The sequence below is a fragment of the Cherax quadricarinatus genome, chromosome 10 (genome assembly GCF_038502225.1).
Source record: "Cherax quadricarinatus isolate ZL_2023a chromosome 10, ASM3850222v1, whole genome shotgun sequence".
Lineage (NCBI taxonomy): Eukaryota > Metazoa > Arthropoda > Malacostraca > Decapoda > Parastacidae > Cherax > Cherax quadricarinatus.
The window spans coordinates 38,213,810-38,225,962 of NC_091301.1; the positions used below are offsets into that span (position 1 = coordinate 38,213,810).

At 39.4% G+C, this 12,153-nt stretch overlaps 1 protein-coding gene across 8 annotated transcripts in view; it reads left to right on the forward strand.

Annotated features, from left to right (window-relative positions):
* LOC128688062 (intraflagellar transport protein 74 homolog) overlaps positions 1–12,153 on the forward strand; it is a 694,157-nt gene that overhangs the window by 613,430 nt on the left and 68,574 nt on the right. For all 8 annotated transcript variants that reach the window (XM_070083786.1, XM_070083787.1, XM_070083782.1 and 5 more), the window contains one exon: positions 4,861–4,938. In XM_070083786.1, coding sequence (XP_069939887.1) covers positions 4,861–4,938 — 78 coding nt within the window. The remainder of the gene's footprint in view (positions 1–4,860; positions 4,939–12,153) is intronic.

A 12,153-nucleotide genomic window follows, 5' to 3' on the forward strand; every position in this document is an offset into this window, starting at 1 on the left:
CTGCAGCTTGTGGAACTCTGAAACATGGTGTCACACACAATGGTGTTTTATCTTTCTCCCTCATTCTATCTCTTTCAATCTGTCTCTCTCTTTCTATCTGTCTGTCTATCTCTGTCTCACAGGTACACATAAATACAAGTATACATAGTATAAATTACCTAGGATAACCCAAGAAATCCAGACAAAGTGCTATACTCTGCTTGAAGATGTGAGTAAAAGTGATGACACAGTCTTGTGGCTCTCTGAGACAGAGAGCTAGACAGATAGACAGATAGACAGGGAGCTTGACAGACAGACAAATAGACAGACAGAAATGTTAGTGTACCAGTACCAGTGTACTAGTGTTCCACCCTCCTCCTCCTCTTCTTCCTCTTCCTCCTCTTCCCCCTACTCTTCCTCATACTCTTCCTCTTCCTCCTCTTCCTCTTCCTCCTACTCTTCCTCTTCCTCCTCCTCCTCTTCCTCCTCCTCCTCTTCTTCCTCTTCCTCCTACTCTTCCTCCTCCTCCTCTTCTTCCTCTTCCTCCTCTTCCCCCTAATCTTCCTCCTACTATTCCTCTTCCTCCTCCTCTTCCTCTTATTCCTCTTCCTCCTACTCTTCCTCTTCCTCCTTCTCCTCTTCCTCCTCCTCCTCCTCCTCTTCCTCTTCCCCCTACTCTTCCTCCTTCTCCTTCTCCTCCTCCTCCATAGTGTAAATTACCAGGAGTTGGCAGCTGTCAAAATGACATATTGTCTCATTACTCACTCCCCCTCCCACCTGTCAAAACAATGGGGTCGGATATTGCTTCCCTTCCTCCATTCTATCTAATTATCTTTCTCCCTCATTCTATCTGTCTGTTTATCTCTGTCTCACAGGTACACCTAAATACAAGTATACATAGTATAAATTACCTAGGATAACCCAAGAAACCCAGACAAAGTGCTATACTCTGCTTGAAGATGTGAGTAAAAGTGATGACGCAGTGTTGTGGCTCTCTGAGACAGAGAGCTAGACGGATAGACAGGGAGCTTGACAGACAGGCAAATAGACAGACAGAAATGTTAGTATACCAGCAAAAACAAAGGGAGGGCGATGTTCATCTCATCTTTTGGCATCAGCTCTACCCTCATTTACCCTCATCAAACGTCAGCACTTATCAGATGTTATCTCCCCTTATCTTGTTACTGTCATGGGTGAACATTTATTATTACATATTATTATTATTACCTATTATTATTATTATGTATTATTATTATGTATTATTATTATTATGTATTATTATTATTATGTATTATTGTTATCATTACGTATTCTTCTTCTTCTTCTTCTTCTTCTTCTTCTTCTTCTTCTTCTTCTTCTTCTTCTTCTTCTTCTTCTTCTTCTTCTTCTTCTTCTTCTTCTTCTTCTTCTTCTTCTTCTTCTTCTTCTTCTTCTTCTTCTTCTTCTTCTTCTTCTTCTTCTTCCTTCCTTCTTCTTCTTCCTTCCTTCCTTCTTCCTCCTCCTTCTCCTCCTCCTCCTCCTTCCTCCTCCTCCTCTTCCTCCTCCTCCTCCTCCTCCTCCTCCTCCTCCTCCTCTTCCTCCTCTTCTTCTTCTTCCCCTTCCTCGCTTCCTTCTTCCTTCCTCCTTCTTCCTTCTTCTTCCTTCCTTCCTTCCTTCCTCCTTCCACCTTCCTTCCTTCCTTCCTTCCTTCCTTCTTCCTTCTTCCTTCCTTCCTCCTTCCTTCCTCCTTCTTTCCTCCTTCCTTCTTTCCTCCTTCCTTCCTCCTTCCTTCCTCCTTCCTTCCTTCCTCCTTCCTTCCTCTTCTTCCTCCTCTTCCTCCTCCTCCTCCTCCTCCCTCCTCCTCCTCCTCCTCCTCCCCCTCCCTCCTCCTCTCCTCCTTCCTCCTTCCTCCTTCCTCCTTCCTCCTCCTTCCTCCTCCTTCCTCCTTCCTCCTCCTTCCTTCCTCCTCCTCCTCCTCCTCCTCCTCTTCTTCTTCTTCTTCTTCTTCTTCTTCTTCTTCTTCTTCTTCTTCCTCTTCTTCCTCCTCCTCCTCCTCCTCTGCCTCCTCCTCCTCTGCCTCCTCCTCCTCTTGCCTCCTCCTCCTCTTGCCTCCTCCTCCTCTTGCCTCCTCCTCCTCTTGCCTCCTCCTCCTCTTGCCTCCTCCTCCTCTTGCCTCCTCCTCCTCTTGCCTCCTCCTCCTCTTGCCTCCTCCTCCTCTTGCCTCCTCCTCCTCTGCCTCCTCCTCCTCTGCCTCCTCCTCCTCCTCCATTCTTGGAACAAGTTTGAAGAGCTTGTAGTTCATAATCACTATCACTATCATCACCAATGCTCACATCTGAGTCTGGGATTTTGGAAAATAGGAGTTTCCTCTTTGATTCTGGTACAACTGAACGTGAACAAGACGGCCCAGCACCAGAGGTGGAAGGCTGTGGGTTGTCTGGGTTTTCCTCACTATTACCCATATTATGGTCATTAGTTTCGGTCAAAACCTCACCAGAACCTTGAAACTCATCTTCACTGTCACTTCCATCTGTATTAGAACTGTCACTGGGGAACAAAAGTGTCCCAATTCGCCGAGGAGTGAGGGCACGGTGGAAATTGTGTACTATGATGGCATTCCCACAATGCACCACTGGGTCCCAGATTTTTTTCCTACTGCGCACACCCACCACACAGACCCATTCTCTCACATCTAGGCTTATCAGCCTTTTCCTGCGAGATTTGAGGCCGCTAGAATTTATGCGTACTAGTACGTCAAAAACCCCTACGTGTAAGACGTACTAGTACGACCAAAACCCTCAAAGGGTTAATAACATCTCTAGTATATTTGTAAATGTCTATACAATAGTGTATTGTATAATGTAATAAATAGAATATAAGAAATCAGGTTTGCATACTGGTTGGAGAGGTGGTCATGAGTTCAAGCAGTCAGTAAACGAGTATTTTGCTAAGTGAGAAGAGGCTGTATACATGTACTGTTATACAGGACATCTATATTGCCTTTAGCTTCCTTCTCATTGTAGCCTTCAAAGCCCATGCCACACACCCACATAAATGTTAGTACCAGCCAGCAGAGTGCCAACAGCATGGTTAAACAGGCAAAACATAGTCAATTCTACATTATATTCTTTATAGAGAATAAACTTGATTGATTGATTGTAAAAACATCTCTTGTGTGCTTTTTTCCCCATTTTCCACCCTCTTTACCTCATCATTCCTCTTCCCACCCCCACCCTCCTATAACTTCCAACTTCTGCTGCTCAGTGTAGTACATATATTGTATTTTTAAATTTACTCCATACAGTATCCATTTCACCTCAGCCTCATTACTTGTATTTTCTCCAGTTCACCTCTCTCCCATTAGTTGCTTATATTTTTCCTCATTCTCTCCTCTAGCACTTTCATATTCACTGCTCTCTTACCCACTGATTGATGCTATTCTCATTGTTCTTCATCTACCTTTACTGTAACTACCACTAAATGTTCTGACATGATTGTTCCTCTAAAAACATGTGAATTCAAAAGTTACCCATAAACCTTTTACCTACTAATGAATTATCTAGTAAACTGCTGTCATTACACATTCAGTCACATCTCTTATAGCTATTTATCCAGTTTTTCTTAAATTAAACCTGTTGCCAGACCTTTTTTTTAATACATAATTCAGTTAAGCTGTTGTATCTGAGCACTATATAGAAAGCCTCTTGTTATGCTAAGCATTTCAGGAAAATTAGGTCAATGTCCCAGGATAAGACCCACACCAGTCCACTAACACTTAGGTTCCCATTTACTGATGGGTGAACATAGACAACAGTTGTAAAGAAACACGCCCAATGTTTCTACCCTGGCTGGGAATCAAATATTTACCAAAAATCATATATGGCAAGCCCAAGCCAGGTACTAGAAATAAGCCACTTTGACTTGTTTGGGTTATCCTAGGTTCTCTACACATATGCTGCTGTGTATGATAATCTATGTAGAGAAAAGAACTTTTTCGTTTCAGTTTTATGGTGCAATACGAGTGTATATCACAGTTAGCCATGTGCTATACTCCGTTTACTCTAATATCAGCCCCCAAGACAAGGATAGGAGAATGGTACTTGTATCCCATATCCTCTTCATGCTGCTGTCGAACTGCTCGGTATTATGCCAAATATTGTTAATTCTGGAGTATTTAACATGTTTTTATGTTATTTATATTGTTTATTATGTCATATTAGATCAATTGTGATGGGCAAATAAGTCGTAGTGTTGATATTAGCATAACAAAGCATATTCCCCTGCATCATGAGACTGAGCTCATGGCAATCGACATTGGCTTCAAAGCCACCTTATCTTTTATGGATAATGTACTGTGTATGTGCTTTACACAACGAGAAACATTTCTTTTATTCATTGGAACCATGGCTACAGCTAAAAGTAAGCAGGTTATAACAATAAATGGAGAAAAAGAAATTGGAATGACTTATGCAGCAAGTAGCACCACCAAACAGTACCAGCAGGTTGGTGTGGCAACCTTGGAAATTTGAAATTATGCTAGCCGAAATTAGTGCCAAATAACTGATGGAACCGGATGTCTGATTGCCGGATTTGTGATGGCGAACCTGTAGCTATGAGTATGGTTGACTGGAACAATGGAATGGGCCAAAAATAGGGTGTAAAATGGGTGAAATCGCCAGTGCGTAAACACTGCCGTTAGGTTAAGTGTATTCTAACCTAACCACTTTGTAACTTGGCAAAATCACTAATCCAGCACCCTACAGGTCCCGATGGTGTTGGATTAGTGATGGTTAACCTGTATACCCACACACATTCAAACAACCCAACTTTAAAGTTTCCTTCTTTGTCTTTTAGTTAGGGATATTGAATACTGATTGAATATTACTATGTTGATTTTTTCAGATTAATGTTGTGGATCGCCCCATCACTCAGCAAGGACTGACTGGTATGAAGACAGGTTCAAGGGGCCCACAGAGACAGGTTTGTACAGACCATAAACAATTTTTGTACCAGATACTCTATTGTGTTTTATGCATGGACTTTTACAAGTGTAAGTGCTCAACAGGGATTTCTTATGTCTTTAGCAAGATGCATCATGCCATCAGAACTTATGAATAAATTAGAACTTATGCCATCAGAACTTATGAATAAATTAGAACTTATGCCATCAGAACTTATGAATAAATTAACCTTCACTATATTTGGATGACATTGGAATCAGACACTTATTTGCAGTACCATTTGTAAAAATTAAATATTTGCATTGTCACAGCAAAAGGTGCTTTGTGGTTTTGATGACTGTAAACTCATCTTAGCTACTGGAGGTACTGCAATTTTGTTTTCCGTTATTATCAAGTGAATAGGTCCAGTAAACCCTTGTGCATTGCAACATTTTTTTAATGCAATTTCAAAATTTGGTGTTCAGTAGATTGGTAGACAGCAACTGCCCAGGGAGGTATTACCGTACTGCCAAGTGAGTGTAAAACGGAAGCCCGTGTTTGTTTTACATGATAATAGGATTGCTGGGTTTTTTTTTCTGTCTCATAAACATGCAAGATTTCAGGTATGTCTTGCTACTTCTGCTTAAACTCAGGTCACATTACACGTGCATGTACATGTTTATGTATACACACTCGTCTGGATTTTGTTTGATTTTATCTTAATAGTTATTGTTATTATGTATAACCAAGTGTTCATTGTTTATGAGTCCAGATCTTATTGGAAATTAAAGCCATCAGCAACCTACATCCATGAGCAGATGGTTCCACCTGGGTTCAAGGCCATCCATTGTATGTTTCTCTGCACCAAAATGTTGAAGAATTTTAAATGTTAACCCATGCTGGTGTGTTACTTAACCCTTTCAGGGTCGACAGGCCCTCTCAGAGACTTGTTCTCAGGGTCGCCCAAATTTAAAAAAAAAAAAATATTTTTTCTTATGAAAAGATAATCTTTTCCCAATCATAATGACACCAAAAGTATGAAATTTGATGGAAAACTTACGGAATTGTGCTCTCACAAAGTTAGTGGTCTCAATGATGCTTATGCATTGGCAATTTTGCCCACTTTGAGCCCTATTTTTGGCCACTTCCACTGTACTAGTCGACAAAAATCATGAATATTTCACTAGAACTCCATTTTTTCTATCGAATGAGTGCAAGAAACCACCCATTTACCGATTTCAACTATCCAATAAAGTGGTCAGAATTTAGCAATTTTGCCAATTTCACACAAATTTCAAAAGATGCCAATTTCCAAATAGGGTCCAGAATAAACAAGAAAGACATTCTTGGCACTAAAATGAGATTTCCTCTGTTCATTAGTCATGCCCCAATGCCCCTCTTTCATTCTTTTGCTTTTCACTTTGAATTTTTATTCTCACAAAAAATAGAAGATTTACTGTTATGCAGACTACTGCATTAGTGTAAAAAAATGGTATAAATAATATCGGCGCACTCATGAAAGAATATTAGATTCACCAGTTGACGTGTATTGGATGCTTAGCATGATTTGTTTACTTTTGAACTTCAACTGTACTAGTCGACAAAAATCATGAATATTTCACTAGAACTCCATTTTTTCTATCGAATGAGTGCATGAAACCACCCATTTACCGATTTCAACTATCCAATAAAGTGGTCAGAATTTAGCAATTTTGCCAATTTCACACAAATTTCAAAAGATGCCAATTTCCAAATAGGGTCCAGAATAAACAAGAAAGACATTCCTGGCACTAAAATAACATTTCCTCTGTTCATTAATCACGGCCCCACACTCCTCTTACATTCTTTTGCTTTCAACTTTGAATTTTTATTCTCACAAAAAATAGAAGATTTACTGTTATGCAGACTACTGCATTAGTGTAGAAATGGCATAAATAATATTGGCGCACTCATGAAAGAATGTTAGACTCACCAGTTGACGTGTATTGGAGACTTGGCATGATTTATTTACTTTTGAACTTTGGTAAAAATCGAACATTTCTGCTACTTTGAGCTCAATTTCAAAGTACTTTTCATTGTAAAATCAGTCAAAATCCTCTCAATTTCTGTAATATGTCTTCCATTCTATAGAATGAGACCAGGGAAAACTAGAATACAACAATAAATACCATACGAAAATACAGTGCAAAGTCGCTGTTTTAATCCAAAAACACGGTCAAAGTTTTTTTTTTTTCTCATTACACACTGTGTGCTGCAGGATTTTTTTTTATACTGCGCACACTGACCACATAGACCCATTCTTTCATATGTAGGCCTACCAGCTTTCTCTCACTAGATTTGGGGGTGCTAGAATTTAGGCGTACTAGTACGTCAAAAACCCTGGTGCGTAAGCCGTACTAGTACAGCCAAAACCCTGAAAGGATTAAAGAGCCCTCGTATATTAACCCTTTCAGGGTTTCGGATGTACTAGTATGGCTTACGCACCAGGGTTCTTGACGTACTAGTACGCCTAAATTCTAGCGCCCTCAAATCTAGTGAGAGAAAGCTGGTAGGCCTACATATGAAAGAATGGGTCTATGTGGTCAGTGTGCACAGTATAAAAATAATCCTGCAGCACTCACTGCGTAATGAGAAAAAAAACAAACTTTGACCGTGTTTTTGGATTAAAACAGCGACTTTGCACTGTATTTTCGTATGGTATTTATGGTTGAATTCTAGTTTTCCTGGTCTCATTTTATAGAATGGAAGACATATTACAGAAATTGAGATGATTTTGACTGGTTTTACAATGAAAAGTACTTTGAAATTGAGCTCAAAGTAGCAGAAATGTTCGATTTTTACCAAAGTTCAAAAGTAAATAAATCATGCCAAGTCTCCAATACACGTCAACTGGTGAGTCTAACATTCTTTCATGAGTGCGCCAATATTATTTATGCCATTTCTACACTAATGCAGTAGTCTGCATAACAGTAAATCTTCTATTTTTTGTGAGAATAAAAATTCAAAGTTGAAAGCAAAAGAATGTAAGAGGAGTGTGGGGCCGTGATTAATGAACAGAGGAAATGTTATTTTAGTGCCAGAAATGTCTTTCTTGTTTATTCTGGACCCTATTTGGAAATTGGCATCTTTTGAAATTTGTGTGAAATTGGCAAAATTGCTAAATTCTGACCACTTTATTGGATAGTTGAAATCGGTAAATGGGTGGTTTCATGCACTCATTCGATAGAAAAAATGGAGTTCTAGTGAAATATTCATGATTTTTGTCGACTAGTACAGTTGAAGTGGCCAAAAATAGGGCTCAAAGTGGGCAAAATCGCCAATGCATAAACATTGTCGAGACCACTAACTTCGCGAGAGCATAATTCCGTAAGTTTTCCATCAAATTTCATACTTTTGGTGTCATTATGATCAGGAAAAGATTCTCTATCTTTTCATAAGAATTTTTTTTTTTTTTTTTTTTTTTTTTGAAATTTGGGCGACCCTGAGAACAAGTCTGGGAGAGGGCCTGGGAACCCTGAAAGGGTTAAAGGGAAAGGAGAAATTTTGCTTACTTATTCTTGGGGGTCCATCAAGAAGGTATGGTATACAAGGTATACACTTGCTAAATTTAAATCAAAAAATTTAAAAAAGCCTTTAACAGTTGGAGTAATCTACAGAGTACCTCACTCCCATATTTACTCTGTGAAAACCTAAGAAACATGATAACTGACAGAGATGAATAAACACCACCTGATACTTAGAGGTGGCTTCAACATGAACCACATCCATGACCATGACCCACAAGTAACTGAATTCACAAACACTATGAGGAACTGTTTACTTCTGCCATCTGTAACTAAACCAACAAGAGTCTCCAAGACAAGTGTCTCATTACTAGATCATATCTGGACAAACACTAACTCCATTGAAAGCAGGCATAATCACAGATAACACCACTGGCCACTATCCCACCTTTCTCATAACCAACTTATGTAAATTGCCCCAGGACACAAGATCACATTCCGACTACATGACGAGTCGTCAGTTAATAACTTTATTTCAGTATTAAGTAACATTGACTGGCAGAGTGAGCTAGCAGTCAACTTTGATAATGATGAATGTGCCAAAATTTTCTTAGAAAAAAACCAAAACTTCTATAATAGGCATTGCCCAATAAAAACAAAGCAGATCACAGCAAAGGAACTAAACAGCCCCTGGCTTACAAACAGCATCCTCAGATTCTTTGATAAAAAAAATATATAAGAAAAACAGTACAGAATGGGTCTAATAACAAAACATTACTCCTTAATACTTGCTAATTTAATAAGGAGGTCTAAAAAACTGTATTATAAAAACAGATTGTATGACATAAAAGGGGATATGAAAAAGACCTGGAAAACCCTATCTGAAATTCTAGGATCTAAAAAGCTGTCTCAAAACAGTGATTAACTTAATGAAACCAGAAGAACCTCTCCTCCAGCCAACAGATACTGTCAACAAATTTAATGTCTTTTTCTCAACCGTAGGGACAAAGCTAGGAAACAAAATCTCAAACAAATACTCAGCCAAAAGACTGCCTCACTGATAACTACCCAAATACTCTATTTCTAGCTCCAACAAACCCTACAGAAGTCTCGCTTATCATCAAAACAATAAAGAACAAGACAGGAGACCTAAATAACTTACCACCACTCATGTACAAAAAGCTTCTTGTGTTGTCACCAATAATTGCAACTCTTTTTAACAAATCTATTGAATCTTCTACCTTCCCATCTATACTCAAGACAGCAAGAGTTACCCCAATCCTCAAAGGAGGTGACCCAACTGAATTGAATAACTATAGGCCTATATCAAACTTGCCCCTACTTAACCCCTGTCATTTTAGATTTAGGCTGAAAAAAAAGTACTAATTATGCAATTATACATATGTTTGAACTTCTGTATATGGCACTCAAAAAAAAAAAAAATTCTCCTTGGACTTTCATAGACCTACGAAAAGCATTTGATACTGTTGACTGTGACCTATTGCACCTTAAACTTGAACATTGCTGGGTTAGAGGACATTCTTTCGATTGCTTAAATCTTAGCAATAGAAATCAATACATACATACAAATGTCGTTAACTCCATGTCACAGCCTGTTCTTGTTGGAGCCCTACAGGGTAGCATCCTTGGCCCACTTCTCTTTCTCATTTACATCAGTGACCTCCTAAATGCATCTAAACTCCTTCAACATGCTTTATTTGCAGATGACACTACTTATGTCTTCTCTCACCCAAACTCAACTACATTAACAGACACTGTTAATGATGAACTACTAAAAATATCTACTTAGATGGCTACCAACAAACCTCCTCTCAATATAGAAAAAACCTATTTCATGCTGTTTGGAAACAGAGCTTCAAATTTTCAGCTTAACATATTGATAAATAGTTCACCCATTTCAAGAAACACAGCAAATTTCTAGGTCTCTGCCTTGACTTCAGTCTCAAATTCCAAACCCACATACAGCAAATCTCCAAGAAAGTCTCCAAAACAGTACGCATACTTTCTAAGATATGGCACTATTGTATGCCCAGCTGGGTTCATATTTTGCACCATGCTGGTGCTGCCACCTATAGGCCTACCAATCTCAGCCTGCACCACGCTTACCCTGCCTCATTCTGGCAGCTGACGTCACTCATGGCCCCATTAGGGCCATGCCCAGGTAGGGCATGGCCCTACTGGGGCAGGGCACTTAAACTTACTGCCTGTGTTTCAAGAACCCAAATAAAGTAACAAGTCTCCGAAACCTTATTACTGATCCCCGGCTTGTGCAGGACTCAAATCAGTTTTGATACTATGTACCCCAAACAGCACTTCTTCCTCTTTACTACTCTCTCATCTACCCCTTACCTCACCTATGGTATTTGTACATGGGGCTCAACAACAGTAAATCTTTAATAACCCAACAAAAAGCTGCTGTGCTAATGATTACCAATTCCTGCACTAGACAACACACTCCTCCATTTTTTAAGAGCCTTAACTTGCATAATATACAAAACATCCACATTTATTATTGTTCCTACTACATTCACAGAACATTATACTCCAATATTAACCCTCTTCTCAAACTCCACCTTGGTAACTACAACAGAACACACAAGCACAACACATGCCACAAATCACTGTTTGATATCCCTCGTGTCCATCTCTCCCTATGCAAAAATGCTATGCACATAAAGGGCCCAAAGATCTAGAATTCATTGCCAGAACACACTAAAGGACCCCTGCCTGAAAACCAATTTAAGGCCCAACTTAGAAATCACCTCATCACCCAAAATTAACTAAACACTATACACCTACCAGTTACTCGAAAAAAAATTATGATTTCTCAACTATTTAATCACTACTTCAAACTTCAAACTGTTTCAATTTAAAACTGTTTCACCTGAAAACTGCTTCACCTGAAAACTGCTTCAACTGAAAACTGCTTCACCTGAAAACTGCTTCACCTGAAAACTGCTTCGCCTGAAAACTGCTTCTCCTAAAAACTGCTTCACCTGAAAACTGCTTCACCTAAAAACTGCTTCACCTGAAAACTGCTTCTCCTAAAAACTGCTTCACCTGAAAACTGCTTCTCCTAAAAACTGCTTCACCTGAAAACTGCTTTGCCTGAAAACTGCTTCACCTAAAAACTGCTTCACCTGAAAACTGCTTCACCTGAAAACTGCTTCACCTGAAAACTGCTTCACCTGAAAACTGCTTCACCTGAAAACTGCTTCGCCTGAAAACTGCTTCGCCTGAAAACTGCTTCTCCTAAAAACTGCTTCACCTGAAAACTGCTTCTCCTAAAAACTGCTTCACCTGAAAACTGCTTCGCCTGAAAACTGCTTCACCTAAAAACTGCTTCACCTGAAAACTGCTTCACCTGAAAACTGCTTCGCCTGAAAACTGCTTCTCCTAAAAACTGCTTCACCTGAAAACTGCTTCACCTAAAAACTGCTTCACCTGAAAACTGCTTCACCTGAAAACTGCTTCACCTGAAAACTGCTTCGCCTGAAAACTGCTCCTCCTAGAAACTGCTTCTCCTAAAAACTGCTTCTCCTAAAAACTGCTTCTCCTAAAAACTGCTTCTCCTAAAAACTGCTTCGCCTGAAAACTGCTTCTCCTAAAAACTGCTTCTCCTAAAAACTGCTTCTCCTAAAAACTGCTTCTCCTAAAAACTGCTTCTCCTAAAAACTGCTTCTCCTAAAAACTGCTTCTCCTAAAAACTGCTTCACCTGAAAACTGCTTCT